General features: G+C 42.5%; 1 protein-coding gene across 3 annotated transcripts in view; it reads left to right on the top strand.

The window, feature by feature from the left end:
- The window catches only part of si (sucrase-isomaltase (alpha-glucosidase)), a 77,308-nt gene extending 57,893 nt beyond the window's left edge, over positions 1-19,415 (top strand). For all 3 annotated transcript variants that reach the window (XM_020050172.3, XM_010901704.5, XM_020050176.2), the window contains exons 25-48: positions 158-301; positions 425-631; positions 750-904; positions 1,107-1,275; positions 3,216-3,312; positions 3,933-4,045; positions 4,329-4,454; positions 7,360-7,488; positions 7,583-7,696; positions 7,787-7,849; positions 7,960-8,073; positions 8,396-8,486; positions 8,673-8,811; positions 9,016-9,149; positions 9,307-9,341; positions 9,580-9,696; positions 13,771-13,919; positions 14,014-14,098; positions 14,341-14,397; positions 14,530-14,654; positions 14,964-15,052; positions 15,626-15,675; positions 16,401-16,571; positions 18,769-19,415. In XM_020050172.3, coding sequence (XP_019905731.2) covers positions 158-301; positions 425-631; positions 750-904; positions 1,107-1,275; positions 3,216-3,312; positions 3,933-4,045; positions 4,329-4,454; positions 7,360-7,488; positions 7,583-7,696; positions 7,787-7,849; positions 7,960-8,073; positions 8,396-8,486; positions 8,673-8,811; positions 9,016-9,149; positions 9,307-9,341; positions 9,580-9,696; positions 13,771-13,919; positions 14,014-14,098; positions 14,341-14,397; positions 14,530-14,654; positions 14,964-15,052; positions 15,626-15,675; positions 16,401-16,571; positions 18,769-18,846 — 2,751 coding nt within the window. In that variant the 3' untranslated portion in view covers positions 18,847-19,415. The remainder of the gene's footprint in view (positions 1-157; positions 302-424; positions 632-749; positions 905-1,106; positions 1,276-3,215; positions 3,313-3,932; positions 4,046-4,328; positions 4,455-7,359; positions 7,489-7,582; positions 7,697-7,786; positions 7,850-7,959; positions 8,074-8,395; positions 8,487-8,672; positions 8,812-9,015; positions 9,150-9,306; positions 9,342-9,579; positions 9,697-13,770; positions 13,920-14,013; positions 14,099-14,340; positions 14,398-14,529; positions 14,655-14,963; positions 15,053-15,625; positions 15,676-16,400; positions 16,572-18,768) is intronic.
- Positions 19,416-21,753: the final 2,338 nt, after the last annotated feature.

Below are 21,753 nucleotides of genomic sequence, written 5' to 3'. Positions count from 1 at the left end.
TACTCCGTTTTCTAACCCATAACCAGTGGAGGACTGCGTGGCCTTGGTTTCGTTCCTCACGTTTCATCATGTGTGCCCTTACAGTTACAAAGAATAACCCCCCCCCCCCGCTGTTTCTTAACTCCCTTCCCCCTCGCCGTCTCCCCTTTTATCCCAGGTGCTCTATCTGCGAGGTCTAGAACTCATCCTGGGTCAGAACTATACGGTAAGCTGGAGCCAGCCGGAGTTTGAGCGCTTCGACTGCTACCCAGAGCCCGATGTGGATGAAGCCAAGTGCAGGGCCAGGGAATGCATATGGGAGGTGGGTTTCCGTGCGCACACACACACACACACACACCTGCATGCACAAACCTTCCTCCAGAGGCATTTCATCAAAACAAAAAAAAACGCCTACATTGCCCCTATTCATCTCTCCCCCGACTAGCCGTCTAACATCGAACACGTCCCGTGGTGCTACTTCCCCGAGGACTATGGTTACACCGCCACCACGGTGGAAGAGCAGCCTTCCGGCTGGAGTTTCGACATAACACGGAACACTAAGCTCCGGAGCAGCGCGAGACCGGAATCTCCCGACATAAACACACTCAGAGTGGAAATCAAATACCACTCTGCAGACCTGCTGCAGTTCAAGGTGTGCAAACCTTTTTTTTTTATGGATTCCAGGCAGGAATGAGTCATTTCAGTGGGGCTTTCATCTCTCCCTCTCTCTCTCTTTCTCTCTCTGTCTCTCTTTCTTTTTCATTCCATAGATCTTTGACCCTACTAACAAGCGTTATGAGGTCCCCGTGCCCCTCACTGTTCCCCCCAACCCGGAGACCGATGAAACCAAGAGGCAGTACAGGGTCCAGATCCAGGCAAATCCTTTTGGCATCCAGGTCTACAGGAACAGCACTGGCACGTTAATGTGAGTGACCTTTCCCACGCTGGCGGGCGGATCGTATCTTCAGAGATCACAGCATGCCGTGTCAACACTGGCTGTGCCGCTGAAGGTCAACCGTGTCCTTTTGTTAAAGCCACACGCTTGGATCCTCGACGTTATCTCCTCACTGCCATATCACGTGGTTTTGTTGTTTCTACGCCCCCGTCCCTCTCTGTCTGGCTTTCAGATGGGACTCGGCGTTGCCGGGGTTCACCTTCTCAGACCTGTTCATCCAGGTGTCGACGCGTCTGTCGTCCGAGTACGTCTACGGCTTCGGGGAGACTGAACACCCCACATACAAACACAACCTTGGTTACCACACCTGGGGAATGTTTTCGAAAGACCAGCCTCCTGGGGTGGGTGCCCACACACACACACACACACACGGCATCCACTGTAAGCAAGTTTAGCTAGGCCTAAGCAGCTGTGCAAACACACACACTCGCACTGTCCCAAATACAGATTACGTTCTTAATGTTTCATGAAAAAACATCAGTTATGTTTCATTAATCCATTGCTTCTCACCTTCTTAAGGCCCTAAACACCCAGGACCGATGGTTCTGCCCGTATCAGATTGATTCTGTTTAATTGCTGGGGACCACAGGGGCGTGCGTGTGTGTGTGTGTGTGTGTGTGTGTGTGTGTGTTACCGTATTGACTGTAGTGTCATCATTAGCTGTAAATCATTATTAGCGGACAAGCTAACAACCTTTCTCTCCTGGCTCACGCCATTGTGCCACGGATGGTTCCCAACACAGACAGACACTCAGCGGCAGAGACCGAAAGAGGCCTACCTCACAGGGCCTCTTAACGTCTTCCATTTGATGCAATGAAGTAACAGAGACCCATTTCAGTGAAGTAAAGCAATGTTGGCGTGGGACCGTTGGGGGATGCAAACATTCCGAAAGTTGTACCCCAGGCAAATACTGTGTCATCGTGCTGATATTGACCGATCAAAGATCACTGGAGATTTCAGTCACTATGGAATTGTCTGATAATACCTGGCATGCTTGCTAGTTTCAAAGAACCCTCATTGTGTGGTTATCCCAATGATTGTGTTTAGTTACCTGTTGGGGCAATCCTTTCACAGATGAGAGAGAGGGAAGTCGATGTGCCGTCTTGCTTATCCTCCAGTAATGTCCATCCTGACTTGATCATTTTTACTTTGTGCGTAGGATACACCTGGATATCAGTGCTTCTGGCCAAATTGTCCAGAAGAAAATAAATCTATTGCAGCTTTCAGAATTTCAGAACTGCTCGTAAAGTCCTAATAAGGGGACTTCAGACTGGCAAAGATTGCCTTGGTTATATCGATTTACTGTGTGCCCACAGAGAAGGGATTCTCCCGCCGAATGAAGAGAGCCTCAATGATTTGGGCAGGTTTGATTTCCCAACAGCAGTAGCTCACTTTGAACTGGCTAAGCTCTTCAGCAAACGCGGACATGCTCCGTTGATATGCCAAACAACGCAATTGAAATGAAAAGCACAGTGATAACGAAGCGCTCGTCTGATACATTTCTTAAATGTCAGGAAAAATAAGATGCTGCCGTTCACACTGTCCGGCAACACATTTTCCTGACAGAAGTCCTGCTGGTAGTATGCTAATGCTTTTGCTTAATTTTCATTACTCCCTACTAATATGCCTAATTTGCGCTGGATCCTACCGGAACAAGATCCGACACATCTTAGATTTTGGCTCCGTATGTTCCAGCACCTATTTGCATGGGTCCGGTATCTGTTGCGCATTATTTATCACTAAATATAATTTGCACTGGAAACGTTTCGCTATAACGGAAAGTTGCCTATTCCTGCAGCCCCTGGTTGTAGAGCCATCCCCAGCTGACGAGTTCATATAGTTTAAAGTTTTAACTTTGTATTGTCCGCTATGCACAATGTGCTTCCTTTGAGACAATTTGCTTCCCTCACTGATGCTGGCCAAGTGGGCGAAAAGATCTGCTCAGCCTCCCCCTCCCCCCTTTGCCATCAGGGCTATGAATTCAGCTGCCTGTGACCCGGTGGGCTTAATCTCCTTCTTGTGCCCCACTCTGTGTTTTTTGGGATTTTACAAATGCTCCCAGGTCTCCTTGAACGTGTACTTCCCTGTCTTCAATGCATTTTTATTGCCAAATCATTGATGGAGTCATACAATATATTCTACTGCAATGATTGTGCTGAATAGTAATGAAGTGTCCTCCCTATCTCCATCTCTCCTTCCCTCTCTCTCTTTCTCTACCACCTCCCTGTCTTTCCCATCCTCTCTCCCCCTCTTCTCTCTCTGTCGCTCTTTCTCCTCAAAGTACAAGAAGAATTGTTATGGCGTGCACCCATTCTATATGGGTCTGGAGATGACTGCACATGCTCATGGTGTATTACTCCTCAACAGCAATGCAATGGGTGAGGGCAACACACATACACACACGCACCCCTCATGTACCTGGCTATATGGAATCAGTCATACATTTATGCATCTACATAATGTATGTGAATGTAAGGAGCCACTTTGTTCCTGCTTAGCATATGTTCCTTCTGACAGAATAGATAACTTATTCATAGTTGTAGATGTTTTTGCACAGTACATACTGCATATTTCACAACCTATTCTCCTTTCAGACCACATTTTTGGAGGTGAGGATTAATCCACAGCATTTCATCATTGCTGTGATATATTCTTATGTTGCTTACTAAAATATAACACAATACATTATAAACTTCTGTGTTTTTAGCCCGTTAACTTTGAAAGTGCTCCTCGTAAGCCTAAATGGGTCATCTTAATTTAAGTATTTGATACACTGCCGATTTTTCAGGTTTTCCTACTTACAAAGCATGTAGAAGTCTGTCATTTTTATCATAGGTACACTTCACCTGTGAGAGACTAAAACAAAAATCCAGAAAATCACATTGTATGATTTTTAAATAATTAATTTGCATAACTAAGAAAAGTGCTCCTTTGTTGACCTCCATATAAATGTATTGATAAAAATAATGCAACTGACCTTTTGACATCCTGGCCTTAGATGTGACCTTCCAGCCAACCCCGGCCCTGACTTACCGCACACTTGGGGGAATCCTGGACTTCTACATTGTGATGGGACCCACGCCAGAGTTGGTGGTGCAGGAGTATACCAACGTAAGGCACTCTCACTTTCTTTCTGTGTGTGTATGTGTATTTCGTCTGGCTTTGGGCCCCTCATGATGGACTACAGCAGCTGGGACTTCTATGCTTCATTGCTCCCTCATCTAGCCAATCTTAAAACACACACACACTCTCTATTTGCTGACACGTACACACTATGCAACCTCAGACAGTTACACAACAAAGCACACAAAGAAACCTCTTATAGGACTATTTTAATTTTATCCTTCAGATAGAAGTACCACTTTTTAAACTGGTCTCCCTTCTTTCACATCAGCTGATTGGACGTCCTGTGCTCCCTGCCTATTGGTCCCTTGGGTTCCAGCTCTGTCGCTATGGATACGCCAACGACACGGAGATAGCAGAACTCTACAGCGATATGAGGGCAGCTGGCATCCCCTATGTAAGCACCCTTCAATTATGCACTTCAAAGAAGTGCCCTTCTAGACCCTCTAAAACACGACGATAAGTACATTTGACTCAATTACCCTCTCTTTACACTCTACAAAACTCCACACATAAAAGAGACATATTTTTGAATACACATCCTCATCTCCAGCACCCTTGTCAGAAACCGTAATTTCCCATTACCCTAACCCCAGTGCTTGAATTGAGGGGGTACGCCGGAGTACGTCTTACCACTTTTTTTTTTAAATAAAAAGCCTAGCACTTGTTAGCTTGACATTTTTTATTATTATTTTTTTAAATGAAAGTATCCAAAATCCTTAGCAGAGCCACTCCAATCCCTGAAGACAAAACCACAGTCCCCCAAACTACCTCTAAGTTTGGGCACATACAAACGTGGCTACACTCATTTGAGATGATTATCAAGCAGCAAGCAAGATAAATAACTGGATACATTTAGCAGCTCACCAACAATGATTACATTGTCATCTTTTATGTTCATCCAAAAGTAATATTTGGGCCAATTGCATCTGTAATTCATGATATATTTACTTGTTAAACAGCTAATGCAAATGTCAGCTAACTTCAGCCATTGCTAGCTAAAAATCAATGAAAGTGTAAGTAACATCAAGGCAAATATGAATTTGGTTATTTCAACTGATGTTTAGATAGCTGTGACCAGTGACTCTGCAGAATGTCAACACGCACAGACGCACAAGTTTTGCTGACTTCACTTCCTTCTTAGTTTGCACCAGAGATGGGGACAAGTCACACATGGTCAAGTCCAAACAAGTCTCAAGTCTTAACCATCAAGTCTGGAGTCAAGTCTCAAGTCACAGTTCAGATAAATCAAGCAAGTCAAGTCAAGTCAAGTCAAGGGTACACCCTAAGCAAGTCAAGTCGAGTCCTTATAAGTTTCAAGTCAAGTCAAAGTCACAGTACTAAAGAGATGAACACCCACACACACTGTCCTCTGTTTCTGACGTGCGCTCGGTGCGAAGCTCGATTTCAAAATCAAATATTTTTCTCTTCCGCGGTACAATTTTTTGGGGGGACGAAGCGGAGGGATCTTGAATCAGCCTGAAGGGGTTGTATTCACTATAACAACCGCCTCGCTATACCTTATCCCGCTTATTACATGGCTACCTACCAAATAAATCTATAATTTGACACAAAATATTGATTTCAAAAGGAATTTATTGATTTAAAAACGATTGTATTGCTTCCTCTAAAGAAAATAGTCCGTTCCGTCTCTGGTTAGAATACTGCTGCGTCCATAGCAACGGTCTGTTATCAAGAAATAACACGCATTCTGCACTGGAATTCAGCCAATCCATGTAATAAGGGCTAATAATAACAACCTTGTAAACTAATTATTGTGATTGAAAAACTGCCTAATATGTAATTACGCTGTAATTATTCTTGTCTGTATGAGTAAAAAAAAAACTCTTCGAAATGTTTAGGTGCTAGTAATCACATCGGCGCCTCGTGTTAGCCTTTCATGCAGTAAAGTTAACTGTTATGGTGTAAGTACAATGCTTTTTAGTTTCCACACGCAGTCCACAAACACTTGGAAATTCCCACATTTAATACAGACATTATATCCGACGTGTAATAATATACATGCCCGCTCATTTTAAGATGCCCATCAACATTAAAATTCAGGCTATGCCACTGTTATAGTCAAATTTCAGTAATGATAATGGTCACATTTCTAACAAGAAAAAAAATCAAACATAATATGCAACCAAGGCCAAATTATGACAAACAAAAGATTAATTCATTACATTAGTAACTTAATCGTTATCGATCTTAGTGAAACTGAATATAAAGAGATTACTTTCTTACCTTTCCTTGTGGTTCTTAAAATAACGAATGAAATTTGACGTTGTTGCATATTTTGCATCTGGCAAATCTTTTTTTATTCACACGGTCCAGTTTAAAGTCCTTGTATCCAAACGATACTATTTGTGGAGCTCGACTAACGTTACTGTCTACCATGTTTGGCGCGGTTTGAATTGTGCAGCGTTAAAGGCACATATGCTGATTAGTGGTGCTGATGTCACAACATATAAAATAATTGTATTGCTGTTTGTTTATTATAAGTTCAAGTCATTGTCGAGTGTTCCACTTCAAGTCAAGTCAAGTCTCAAGCAACTTGTTCTCAAGTCAAAGTCAAGTCAAGTAATTTTCATACTTTAATCAAGCAAGTCACAAGTCCTGAAAATTGTGACTCGAGTCCCCCACCTCTGGTTTGCACTAAATGGAAATCACTTGATCAAATACATTTTTTAATGTGATTGAATGGATATCAACCATTTCCAGTGCAACAAACTAAAACATACCAACTCTTAATAAAAATTATTCAGTTAGAAATGTTTTAACCTGGAAACGTCAAACAGTTTATTGTACCCATCTAACTTAGTTTTTCTGAATCATGTAAAACTAAGCAAATTGTCAGAAACGTACCAACGTACAGTAAACCAGTGGAACACAAATGGATGAAAGTATAGGGTAATTATTCCTTAAAATGGATGAAAGTATATGGTAATTACTCCTTACTCCTTAAAATGGATGAAAGTAAAATGTAATTACTCCTTACTCCTTAAAATGGATGAAAGTATAGGGTAATTACTCCTTGCTCGTTTATACAAGAGCATTATTATGCTTCAAACTTAATCACAATACAATGTTTCAGTTGTTGTTCTTTGATTTTGGTATTTGTGTCTGTTGATGTGTCATGACTGTGGGTTATTCCTTTTGTACTTACCGGCTTCACATACAAAAGAAAACCTGGGGGATTATGCCTCCAGAAGCACCTATTCCACTTCTTCCCTGTGCAGACCATAGTCCTTCTATACTTTTAACAAGTTGGTCTAATACGTGCCCTTTTCCTCCTGAAGGATGTGCAGTATGCCGACATAGACTACATGGAGCGCCAGCTTGACTTTGTCCTGGATAGACAGTTCCTGGGTCTACCAGCCCTGGTGGATACCATGAGAACGGAGGGCATGAGATTCATATTCATACTGGTATGTTCCATACTTCATACGGAACATGTGACAAGCGATAAAGGCCTGACGTCTTTTCTCACAACGTTATTTTCATGTGTTAATATGCGTTTAGGACCCTGCTATCTCTGGCAATGAGACAGACTACCCTGCCTTTGAACGGGGGAAGGCGAAAGACGTATTCATCAAATGGCCCAAAGAGCTCAGCAATGATATTGTCTGGGGGAAGGTAACTGTGAGAAAGATGGACTTTTTTGTGGTAACTCTGCTCTCTATTGTTTATTAAACGAAGATGTACTTTCCTTTTGGCCTTCTCTAGGTGTGGCCTGACCTACCTGATGTTAAAGTGAATGAGTCTCTAGACTGGGACACGCAAGTAAAGGTGTGTATCACTTCCTGGTGACACTTGAGACATGGGAACTTCCTGTTTTACAGTCCAGTTTGTGACATGTCTTCCATATTTCATTTATGTGATATCTGGGCCAATGTCAGATATACAGGGCCTATACAGCATTCCCAGATTTCTTCATGAATAAGACGGCAACATGGTGGCATCGGGAGATTGCGGATATGTACAAAAATATTACATTCGACGGCCTCTGGATTGTGAGTTCATTTATGCTGCAACTATATAAACGCATTCTCCTCTTAGTATACTTGGCTTTTATGGAGACAAAAATCATTCCCACTCCAAATCCCCTTTTCCCTTACCCCTAACCACTAAACATAATCCCAACTTCTAAACTGTGTCTCTAAAACCAAATTATATTTCTAACCATAACCTTCAATATTACTCCTTTCCAGGCAAAATGTCCTCGCTTTAGAAATAAATTCCTGGTTTACTATACTTTGTGAGGACATGTCGTTTTCAAGAGTACTGTACTTTATACCAGTAAACACACACCGAAATATATATTCTTGTGATTAGGACATGAATGAACCAGCCAGCTTTGTCCATGGAACTGTAGGAGAGAAATGCCTGGGTCCTGCTGTCTACGACAATCCCCCATACATGCCACGTAAGAACATACACCTTTATCAATATGCTCACACCTTTATCAGAAGGCAAACACCATCAAACTGTCACAGACGACACGTGACAGCCACCTGAAGCCTTGCTTTAACGTGTACCATACAGTGCGTTGTGAGTCCTACTTGCCGTGCATCCTAAAGTACATGTAAGTGCGTTGTTCGTCCCACCACAGCCCTGGAGTCCAGGGAACGTGGCCTGAATCATAAGACTCTGTGTATGAACAGCCAGCAGCACCTGAGCGACGGCACGCCAGTCAAACACTACGACGTACACAACCTCTACGGATGGTCCCAAATCAAGCCAACATACGAGTGAGTATTGTTCAACATGGATCCAGTATTTCAGATTAACCATTCTGTTGCTAGCCACAATCCTATCGACTCAACTGCAGCGGGTAGAATATTCTAAATCCGCTGGCCCACCATTGCCTACCCCGTGATGCAATGTGAATACGGTCAATTTTAGCTACTATACTCTGGGCAGGTATCTGACCACTCCTTTCCCATTTTCTCCAGTGCCGTGTTGAGTGTAACAGGGAAACGCGGTGTTGTGGTGACGAGGTCGTCCTATCCCTCCAGTGGGAAGTGGTCTGGACACTGGCTGGGAGACAACTACTCCAGTTGGGATCAGCTCTTGAAGTCCATTATAGGTTTGTGCATGTCTTTTTTTAATAATGTGAGTAGAGACTGAAAATCTTTCTTTGGTGTCCATGTTTCTTTGTTGTGTCTTTGTCTCCATTTGGGTTTTTCATGTGTCTGTGTTTTCTTTGTCCTTCCGGTATTAACTGTTTTGTCCCTCCTTAACAGGAATGATGGAGTTCAGTCTGTTTGGAATTTCTTATGTAAGTCAGTCTCCTCCCTGTCTCCTTTCTGGATGGATATTGCTATTGATTTCAAACTGTTTTGTTTTTCCTCCTCCTCTAAGTTGGTTTCTCGTTGTAAATGTGACTGAAAAAAGAGAAACAAATCTTTATGACAGATACTGCAGACGATGGAAATACTTCACAAGTCTTTTGGCTTTACTAGCTCAAGTCATCCTCTTCCCTCTCTCGTTCTCCCTCCCTGTTTTACTCCTTCTAGACCGGCGCTGATATCTGTGGCTTTTTCAATCCAGCTGAGTATGAGATGTGTCTTCGCTGGATGCAGCTGGGTGCATTCTACCCTTACTCTCGCAACCATAACAGCAAGTTCAACCCTGTGAGTAATCGAGCAATCTAGCCGTGCGTTCCCTGACACGCGAAAACATTCATGTGGGCCTTCGCTGAGGAAATGCCCCTTGGTCATTAATGAACTTCAAGACCTTCCTGTGTAGATGACAGCATCCGCATTAGAACCCACACTGCTCACAGACCGTTACTGTTCACAGACAGTTACTGACACATTGCACTGAGATGATCAAAACCAGGACACAACCGCACACACACCCACACACACACAGACTGAGTGATGTGTCTGTGTTTTGATGGGCGTAGTGGAGGTGGCATTCGTTCTAGTAGTGACCTTTGGGAGTGTTGGAACACATCTGAGAAAATCCAATAACGCCGTTGGGAAATCGATCCGCCCAGGCTACATTTCCCTGTTCCAGAGTCAGAGTACGAGACGGACGCAGTGTATGCGTGTGTTTGTGTGTGTATGTGTGCGAGACAGACAGACAGTTTGTGTGAAGTGGGGCATAATTGAATTTTCAAGGTGATCTGAGGGGCCCCCCTCCTCCCCCCTACGATCCCAATCATTTAATAATGGCTTTCAAATGGATGTTTAAACAAGGAGAAAATAGACAGAAATACCCTGGCCAGGAGACATGACGGGGGAGAGAGAGTGTGAGCGAGCAAGAGAGAGACAAAGAGTAATAGAGCCAAAGGGGGAGAGAGAGGGGGAGTGAGGGAGAGAGATGGAGAGAGAGCAAGAGCTACTTTGTGTGTGTGAGAGAGTATGAGAAAACGAGGGCTAGCATTAGTAGAGGGTGACAGGGGGAAGAAGGTGTGAGATGCGGGTGACAGTGTTAAACAAGGGTAAAACTCACTTCATGAGGAAAAAAGGTGACAAAGGAAAAGTGGGATGAGGCGTTCTGAAGCCCAGTGTGGGTCTCCGTTTGTCAACGCAGGTGAAGTTGCTAATACAGTTCTTCTATACCTGTGATAATATTCCGGACAATATTGCAGCGTTTTTGCGTTACTTTGATTAACCTGCACCAAAACTCTATTTTGGTGCACTATTTTTCTGTCATACAGTAGCTTGCTTGCCGTCTCTTTTTGAAACGGGGAGCTAATTTTCTTTTCAGCACTTATTTCCATGAATGATCAAAGCTAGTGTTCTCATGACTCTCTCTTATCCTTCAGCCACAGACATATGGTGAGCAGTATGTTAAGAGCATCAAATCTCAATGAAATGCAGTATCATATTGAATCACAATACAAGCTGGATCGCACCTACACTATTAAGTATTGTAATAATATCGGTCCCTTCTGTTTGGAGTTAGTCCAAACTTTTCATCCATTAGCATTTTAACTTCTGATCATCTTCAAGAGAATTTATACAGCATCTATATTTTGGTTGAATTACCCATACCTTGCATATTTTATGAAGGCCCACGGTAACACTATCCAAATTATTCCATTAGCTTAGCCATTCCGGTAAAAGCCTGGAGTTAGCATATTATCACTGTCAGATTTCATCAGTGGAAACAGGCAACCAATAGTACCACCAACCTATTATTGTGGATTCTGTCCCCGTAGACCTTCAGACACAACTCAAGGTAATGGTCATTTGACCGAAATATGGATTGTTGGTGAACTATCGCTTTAACATCATCAACAGCCAGAAGACAATTAACACTGCCGACAGCTGAGGGTAAACTATGCAAGGTGAGTGATGGAAAGTGGGAGAAAGGAACAGAGACAGAGTGTCAGGAAGAGCGAGAGACTTCCAGAGAGATGGACTGGAAAAGGTAGCAACTGAGAGCAAAAGTGAGAGACGGGGGAGAGAGAGAGACCAATTCATAAAGGATTTTGCTGAGTCATCACAGCCTCATCTTTTTGCCCTCAGTGAAGTTCACACCTCAACATTATATCACAGAACTCCATTTTATCACCGCAGAGTGTGGCTGCATTATTATTCTCCTCCCCAGAACCATGATCACCTTAAAGAAAAGGAAAAAAAAAGATTGACGTTGGTATTTTCAAGGAGATGCCAACCCCATCATTCACTGGTTTCCAATTATTCTCGTTGGGGGCATAAATTATATTCTCGCTTTGACACGCAATTAAGCTAGTATAATTTCTTCACCAGTGTCAAAAACCTGTAACGGTTAAAGCTTTAGAGGTTCCAGTGATGGCCGTGAAACAAATACCGATGATGGAAGGATGGAGAGAACAGCACAAACAGATGAATGGATGAAGGGGCTGAGGTGAGAAGGGAAGAGTGTCATGGCCAGATTTTGTTCTCCCATCTTTTGCGTGCATGCTTGCACCTGTGTAAGTGTGAGAAGACAGACAGAAGACCCTCCTTAGTTTTTTCCTGCCGCCGACCAAGCGTAATCATTTGGCGGCGCAAATGTGGCCATCGATATGAGTGGTCCGGTTAGATTTTCCGTTTGCCCGGAGTCTTACTCCTTACTGTCGTGCGTTTCTCTTTGTTTTTCTACAGTTTTTTTTGTTTGGCGTCTCCTCAGAGTGAGGCCTGGTGGCATGGAGGTGAGCCAACATGTTTGTTTGGAAGGGGGGGGGGGGGGGTCAGTGTACCTCTGTGTTCCTAGAAGTGAGCTCATTGCATTTGCTGTTCTGCACTCATTCATCCCCTGTTGTGGGCAGAGCTGCAAACTACTCTGGCATTCATTGAAATATGATGGTCATTACCGCTGCCCAGAACTCTACACACACACACATCTGAGGAACATGGTTTGTGAGGAGAATTGGAGCCAGTAATAAACACTGAACTCCCTCCCTTCCCTAGACTACCACTCCTCTTATTCAATTCTGTTTTATCCTGAAAGAGCTGCAGTCTGTTAAAGCATTTCTTGTCTTTGCCCAAAATTGTCACCTGCTGTCTGGCCAGACTTCCTACTTTGTAGCCCTTTATCCTTCTGTTCCGGGATCGATAGAGTGGTGACATATTTCTTTTGGCAGGTTATTGATACTAAACTAACAGGAAGGTAAATTCAGGAAGGAGATTTCTCCTTCTCCCTCCCCCCTCACTCTCCTTCACTCCATAAATCTTTCTCCTTTCTTTTTCTCCTTACATTTCGATAACTATACATATTCCATAATCTGGGTTGAGGCAAAGTAGAGGTTTATTTTGTCTCACAGAACCCATAGTTGGACTACAAATCTATAAAAGTTGAATATGAATGTCATACAGTCTGCAATTTACACACACATCGACACACTGTAGTCTAGCATGCCCAGAGTGACTGGAATCAACTGAAGAAACACTAACCCAGAGCACGGACACACGGATGGACCCCCCCCCCCCCCCACACACACACACACACACACACAGACACACGCCCGCACACCCACTCACCTCTAAGAAGAGATTAGCAGACATCTCGCACCTTCAATTAAGTCAGCTATTTACAAATCTCTAGTGTAAGGACTGCCAGCCAGAGGGCAGCAAAGAGTATACACTGACCCTCAGGACTTAACCAGAACAATACACACACACACACTCACTCCGTGTAATTACAATACATAGCAACTGTCCTCTCGGTAGCTGAAGAGGTGTAGGTGTTAGTAAAAGGGCCACAGAGGGGAAGGAGAGTGACTGGGAGAGTTGAACAGTAAGGGTGAACTCCCGGGTCACTGGCTAGATAATTAATATCTTGTAAATCCTCCTGGAATATGATAATCGTATAAACTCTCCGGGTCACGAGATAATGAACATCTTACCTTTTCATTCAGTCAGAATGTAATCTGGCCAGCTAGCAACAGAGGGGCTAATAATGTCATCGCTGTAGATGGAGACAACTGTAGTGTTCACCCCCACACTAACTACATGGGACGTTTTCAAGCACAGCCTGAGTTCAACAACACTGATTTTCTCCTTCCCTCACCCTCTCCCTTTCGTACCCTTCATCACCCTCCCTACATCTCCCTCCTTCCGTCTCCTTGGGCAGTTGGCTGTAATTATCGTCCACCCCCAACTGGCTTCAGTCCGACTCCTTGGCCTGAAAGTGTGTGTTCCAATAAGGCAATGCAGTGCCACTCCGTGACATTGTGCTTGCTTTAAGCCCTATGCTGTGTCTGTCTGTGTGTTTTTGCCTGCGTGTCACAGCGACAAGACCCTGTGTCGTGGAACGCATCGTTTGCCGAGGCATCCCGTGACGTGTTGAACATCCGTTACTCACTCCTACCCTACCTGTACACACTCATGTTCCACGCCCACAATGCAGGAAGTACAGTCATCCGACCTCTGCTACATGAGTGAGTCGTCTTTTTCCAAAAAATTGAGTGTAGAAATGTACCTTTTGATGTGAGTTCGTACAGTTATGCGTGTGTATGCTCTGATCGATTGCAGGTTTGTGAATGACAAGAACACCTGGGACATTGACCGACAGTTCCTCTGGGGCCCAGCTCTGCTCATCACTCCGGCCCTGGATGAGGTAACAACACACACGTTTATCTTTGCAACACATTCCCTCCTAAAGGCCTTTCAAAACGACACTAAACCTTTTTACATTCGGCCCTTCTTGTGACTCACAGGAACAGTTAGGGTTGGGTGCCGTGCTCAAGGGCACATGGGAATATCGTTCACCAGTTTAGGAAATCGAAACGGCGACCTATAAAGTCTGCTACGTGAATGTTGGTCTGCGTCTTATTTTTGGTGTCTTATTATATTTGACAGGGAGCCAGGGAGGTAAAGGGTTACATCCCAGATGACCGCTGGTATGACTTCCACACGGTGAGTCACAAACACACACAGGCATTTTGAAGAATGTCAATGGATTAACAGTTTGTAAAAATAGATTTGGTGTGGTAAATGTGGACGTCTGTTGTGTTCATTCAAATGTTTTTGTTTACATGTTTTATCCAGGCTAGGGCTATTGGGTTGAGGGGCCAGCTGGTAACCTTGCCAACGCCTCTCAACCACATCAACCTCCATGTGAGAGGAGGATATATCCTGCCCTGGCAGAAACCAGAGAACAACACACGCTACAGGTAGGTGTGTGTGTGCGTGTGTGTGCGTCTTCAATGTGAAATACAGTAGATGTTACTTTCATTGAGATGCGAGACGGCGGCGAGGGATCAGGTATAACACTACACAATGAATGTCAATTATTGTCTGTCCACAGAAAGGGGGTGAATGAATCCCCACAATGCACTGTAGGTGACATACACTTGTCATTGTCTTCCAGCAATCTGAAATTACCTCCTCTCTCCCTCTATTGCTCTCCCTATTTTTCATTCTTTCCTCCATTTTTACCCCCCACTTCTCTTGCTAATTCTCACCATCCATCCTTCCCTCAGTCGGAAGAATCCCCTGGGGCTGATTGTTTCCCTGAGCGACAGTGGCACTGCGAAAGGTTCCCTGTTCTGGGATGATGGGGAGGGGATCGGTGAGTAGACACTGCGCACGTGGACATGTGCAAGCACAGCGGACCCATTTAGCCCACCTGGTTGAACGCACAAACACTTGCATGGCCACTGGTGCGTGTGCCGTTTTTATTATGAAACCCACGCAAGTCGGCCCTCAGCTACGCAAAGACAAGGTGAAACTAAATGCAGAAAGGAAACCTGGACCGCAGTGACCCCCCTCACGTACAAACACAAATGCCCACACACACAAACACACAGAAATACTGGCTGGCTCTGGCATGGAGGAGTATGTTTGAAGTGGTTCGAGTGCTGAGTGGTCGTGTCGAAATGGCAGGAAGCAGCAATAGACATGGAGATGATGGAGAAGAGGAGTGACAGGAACTATTACAGTAATGCTCCGTGTCTCTAGAAGTATGCTCTCCATCACTCACTCTTATCTCTTCCCTTCTCACTGTCTCCCTCCATCTCTCCCCTTCATCCTCCCCATCTCTCTCTCTCTCTCTCTCTCTGTCTCTCTCTCTCTCTGTCTCTCTCTCTGTCTCTCTCTTTCTCTGTGTCTCTCTCTCTCTCTCTGTTTCTCTTTCTCCCCATAGACACGGTTGGAGAGGGTCAGTACCTTTTGACCTTGTTCACAGCTGCTTCGGTGAGTTCACATTTCCATTTCATGATTTGGAGGGACATGGAACTTTCACTTTTCATAAGCATATCTTATCCCTTTGTTTTGGGCTCACCACACTTTGCTACCCGGTGGTTTATAGTCATTTTGATGGGCGAGGCATTACTGGGACCAATGGGGAAACACGCATTCATAAACACTAGCCAAACATCTGTGGCTGTCCTTTGCCTACCGATTCAAAAGCAATTTCACACTGCGATAAGGCATTGCCAGAATGCATCTCTGTGTATGTTGGTGTGTGTGTGTCTGGCTCAGTTCAGATGTGGGAGAAATCCAGCAAAGTGGCCAGTACGCTGTGTGTGTATCCAATTATGTGTGCGTGTATCCATGTGTCCCTGTTTGGCACAAGGGTTAGGTTAATTTTATTCATTTTTGTTAGTTAGTTGAGGCTAAGATTAGGTTTAGGTTAGAGTATCTGAAACATGGAATTCTGGGTTTCTGTCCTCACAAGAATAGAAAATTGTGTGTGTGTGTGTGTGTGTGTGTGTGTGGCTCAGTTAGATGTGGAAGGTGGAGTTTAGCAATGAGGCGAGTACTGTGTGTGTGTGTGTGTGTGTTTCTTTAAAGAGCTTGGTAGTGTATGGCACATTTTTGTAGTGTGCTCTCTAACTGCAGTTTCACTGTTTACTATCAATCTAAACCCCTTTTCCATACACTCCTTTCAATCTCTTCGTGGTCATCATGTGTTCCAGAACACCTTGACCTGTCATGTGTCGAAAAATGGTCTGCCAGAGGCTGAGAGGTTGACCCTGGGCGTGGTGAGAGTGTGGGGTGCCGGGAATGTTCTCATCACAGATATTATCCTACGTGAAAATTCGGGCACAGAGAAAAAGATAACTGGCAGTCATAACCTTGACACACAGGTGAGACATAAAATACAATGCTGGAACACAAAACACAACATTGAGAATACGCAGGATATATTTGTGTGTTTCTGCCTATAAATACAAGGCCCCGGTTCACATTTACTTAATTGTTTTATATACTGTACATTTATGTATTATTTTCTTCTAGCTTCACGTGTCGTTAGAGGAATAAAAGTTTCTCCATTCAGTAACAACTCAATGTTGACATGTTGTTCAAAATGTGATGTTTGTGTTTTTGTCAACTCATGCGAAACATTGCTAAGTTACTTTTATTTGAATATTTGTTAGAATAATACAATAACTGGGCACAATGAGTTTTGTCAAAACTATAGCGACAGTAATAATCAATAATTAAATTTAAAATACAAATTATCTCTTAACCACACCAATTATGCCCAAGTAAGGGCTAGGGGTTGTTTCGGACAGCCAGGAACCCCATTAGCATTGGGCCTTGTGTTTGACATAAAACTTGAGGTGTTGGTTAGATTTAATTGACAGACATACGGATGTGCACTGTGAGATGGACACGCCCACTTGACATTTTAAGGCTATTCTGGGTAGCTGGAGACCTCCACAGCAAATTTCACTTGGTGCATTGAAAATCGGGTGGAGAACAGTTTTGACGTGTTTCTGTGACCAACCAGAATGCGTTGAATTAACACTTTTCAAACACTGCCACAGTATCTACTGTACTGTATATTTAATATAACTGGTTATTCTAAATTTGTGAAGACTTGTTTGTGAAGTTTGTAACAGTGGTTTATAAAGATTATAAGGTTATAACATGGGTGAGGTTCTAACATGGAGAGAATGCAACACCGGTGAGGATGCTATACACAGGTAAAGTTGTAAAGGGGTGCGGTTATAACATGGATTTGGTTGTGACGCAGTTATGTCAGATTCTGAACAAAGAAATCAGAAATGATATAAAAGGGCACGTCTACTTCAACTGTTATTAATAACCAAGTCAGGCTTTGGCCCAATCATATTGTGGCACAGTCGTTCTTACGGCAGTGAGTGGCCTATTTACTTTTTTAGTAGCAAAATGGCCGCCATGACTCATCATCTAATAGCTGTAATCACAGAGGTCACCTTGTGGTTCCTCTGTTATAAACATGAGCTACGAGCAGGGTTAGACCAGTTGATGGAACTTTTAGAGAGAGTGCAGGAAGTGCAAGACAATACTAATCCATGGTAGAGGAGATGGATGGCAGGAGCTAGGAACAGGAGTAGAAACATGATCACCGAGGGCAGAAGGAACAGATGGGAAGAGGACACAGTTAGAAGATGACAGTTTCATCAGTGTCCTCATTTGCCTTGTGATGAAGTGTCCTTGTCTGGAGGTATACTGTTTAAGGCCAGGGGTTGTACGTTTTGTTGTCGATGCACAATGTGCCGTCAGTGCATATTACTGTAAACCGTAATGATGAGACTGAGCAAATAGAATGGGGATATGAAACAAATGTTAATTATGGTATTTTACTCAATCAGAAATAAAAAATAATGCGAAAATGGCCACACCAAAAACTACATCATGTCAGCACTGACCAGTCTTCTACCCAGAAGCCCTTGCTCTCATGCTGTAGCCAATTACAATACAGATCACAACTATCACATCACATTCTAGTCCCACACTGAATTCATTACGACTATCAGCATCCTGTAACCGATAGCAACACACTGTATAAATAATAATTTGAGAGGGGAGCTAGCAGACAGAGATGAATTCCAGGTTGTCGAGGGACAGTCAGGGAGTTGCAGTAGTCATGTATAAGTAGTATCACAGCCGCAGCCCATCCATTCATCTCCCTTAGTATTCTAGCACTGGATAACAAGTTCAAATAAGCAGGCTGTTCCATCACTCTTTCACAAAGTTAGGGGCTGCCTGCCACACAGACACACACACACACAGACCCATTTTACGAGTGGACTATATTCATAGTTAATACTTTTTTTCTGTGTAATCTAAAGTCTATGACTCCGATTACATTGAACCAGTCTTTAAAGAGAGTATGAGTCACAAAATGTACACAGAGTTAATCATAACTTTACATTTCCTCAGGTCTGATCACTTTGTGTGTATGTTTACATTTTAAAGCTGTATACCCAGTCAGCCAGTCATACCATGCATTTCACTTAATCTTCAGTATTGCGTTGAGAGATGGGTTTGGACTGATTGTGTGTTTTCCTCTAGGAGCTGATTGCTGATGCCACTGCCTTATCAGTACGCGTGGACCAGGGCTTCACACTCATATGGAAAACCAGCATTTAATCGTAATGACAGTTCATTGAATGTGTAATTTTAATGACAACTATCACAGCCCAGTACAGTCTAAAACATGATTTGTGAAAATGATTGTAAGAAAAAAATATTATTTCAGCCTGTTTGCATTGGAAGATAATTTTTTTCAAACTGTATGATGTCTCAATTAATATCCACCAATTACTGTTTATTCTGATAATAGGTTAGGCTCTAAACCCTCCAGTCAGATTTTCCAGCACCCATATGGTCATGCTAAACAAAACAATTAACAATTTATTTTCGAATGCATTTTTATTTACTTAGTATATTCATACATTAATCATTTCTTTAATAAACATACATGAAAATAAATGTTTTTGTTTTCCCCTATAGCCTATTTCTTGTGAAACCAGAAAAGGAACCAGGCAAGCCTAGTTCAGCCGGCCTTCAATTAAGTGATGTGTTGTTGCCCTCAATGGATTAAAACTTAGGTCTCCCATATGAGTGGCTGTGTCCTTAACCACTACATCATAATGTAATACATCTCCCCAGTGTATACCATCTCGATCATCTTGATCATTAGATCATCTTGTCACACATCAACATCATGCCAAGTCTGAATATTAAGCATTGTGTTAAACTGACTGTTTCTTAAGTTTACCACCACCAGAAATGGCAACTATGAACTGTATGGCTTTTGCCACTGGTTGTTTTAACAGCTTATAAGCCAGTTATAGGCTTACAAGTATCTACTAACTTACTAGTTGGAACAGTCATAAAAATTAAGCAATTGCTAGCGAGACTGAATATGAACTTTACTCTGCAAAAGCTATTTCATTTCATGGCACATTTCATTTGTGAATGACATTGATACAATAACTAACAATTTAGGTGATGATAACTGAAGTGAAAAGACGAGAGAATCGTGGAAACCCCTACTCTTTTACTGCCCAAGGGGTTGTGATCTAGCCTATTTTACCCCAAAAGGCATGCACTGATGCATACTTAGAAAATCCACCAGAAATAGTCGCATTTATAGTCGCATTTAAAAACATTTATTTTAGGCTTACTATAACACAGCTACTGAAGGTTGTAGCCAGTGAAGATTTTGTCTATCAAATCCAAATAAATCATTTGCTTTGACTGTGACAATATCCGAATGTGGGACCTATTGGTTGCAGGTCCGCGTCTCTAATCACAACGCTATTTAACACTGTCCAGCAAAAAAACTAAGAGTTCAGGGATGTAAGAGAGAGAGACGATTGAGGTGAACCAATGTGTAATTTGTTCCCTAAATAACAAAGATGATGAGATTTTGTTTGCTGGAGTGGAACTGAGTGCTGAAAACTTTTCCGGTGTCTGAGTGTTATGCTAAGGGAAGGGAAGCAGTTTGTGAGTATGTTTGTTGCGTGTGTGAGGAATTGAATTAGACCCTAATTATGATTCTCACCTGCGGTGAGTCATCTACCTGAGCATCACACCTCATTAAACTCTCCATACAATGATACAATAATCAATTATTCATTCTACTGTAAACATAATATTAATTTAGCCATAGGTACCAGAAATTGATTTCCGCTCTTATCTTCATTTGCGGGGGTGGAATATTGTCTGTGCAAACTATTTATTTTGGGTGTTTATGTGACTCCAACAACTTTCCAAAATATATGAATGGGATGAAAAGGTAAAAGGACATGATGACAAAAAGAGCAATAAATATACTGAGTATGCTGTTGTTTGAAAAATCATATTTGGGTTGAATTCCCCTTATTTATCTGAAGACTTAGGAAGTCATACTCCACAATACGTAATTATTGAAGATTGCTAGTTTCAGTACAGATAATAGTGAAACCACTTTTAAAAAATCCTTAAACACTTCAAATGAGGTTTAGTAATTAATCAAATTAATAGTAAAGTCTACTTCTTCAAATCTCAGTGGCTATTTAATTAAGAAGTAGATGAGAAGAACTTGTACCATTTCCCCAATGTAGCCACATAACACTTGCTTGACTATAGCTCAAGATTTGTACTGTGACATTACATTTCTTTTAACCAAGTTGCCAACGTTTTACCAAACTAGAATAGTGAAATGTATACACAGAGGCTATACTTTGTAATTGTTTCAGATAAATATCAGCTGGATTGGTTAACTACATGGAACAAAAGAGCAATCTTGCTAGCTTCATGACCACAGAACATAAGTGCACTTTTATATTGGCTATAAATGGACCACTCATCACAAGACATAAGCTTACAAATTTGGAAACTACAGCAGACGACATGAATATATTCTAAAACTCTGCCTCACGTTAAATTAATCTTAACCAGACTAGCTAATTATAGGCTTTAAATTAATTAGCTTTGACATTAATATGGTTTTGCTAATATTAGCTTGCTACTAACTCCTTTGGCTGATCAGTGAGTCCCTCATGAATAAAAAAAAAAGTGGTTTCTTGACCAACGTAACTGTAGCTTTTGATGTTTGTTCTGCAACATTGCAACAGAAGTTTTCAGGTTTAGCTGTTATTGGATTGAATGAGCCACAACCACACCACTAGCTTCCTGACATTATGGTTTGGAATTTATTGGTTTGTCATTGCACGCCTCCTTAGCTGCTCCAGGTGCATCTGAAATTTTAGCTACTCTCTTTGCTTCTACTGTTTAGTTATTCCTCATCATTGTATGGTTTGATCAAGTGAACCTCTACTGCCCAAAAAAGGAATCTTCCTACTCGTATACAGAGTCAGACATGATGCCACTCTTTGTTTTCTAGTTATCACGGCAAATAAAGTTTCTTTCTAAGCTATGGTGTGTATTTGGCAAATACTGTTAGCAATCAAGCTACCTACACTGTATGGCCAAAATGTTTGTGGACAGCCAACTATCCCGTCAATATGAATTTGTTGGATATCCTATTAAAAGAAAACTTGGATTTGG

This window comes from Esox lucius, chromosome 1, assembly GCF_011004845.1.
Source record: "Esox lucius isolate fEsoLuc1 chromosome 1, fEsoLuc1.pri, whole genome shotgun sequence".
Lineage (NCBI taxonomy): Eukaryota > Metazoa > Chordata > Actinopteri > Esociformes > Esocidae > Esox > Esox lucius.
The sequence above is the reverse complement of the archived record's forward strand: the minus strand, read 5'-3'. Positions and strand labels throughout refer to the sequence as shown.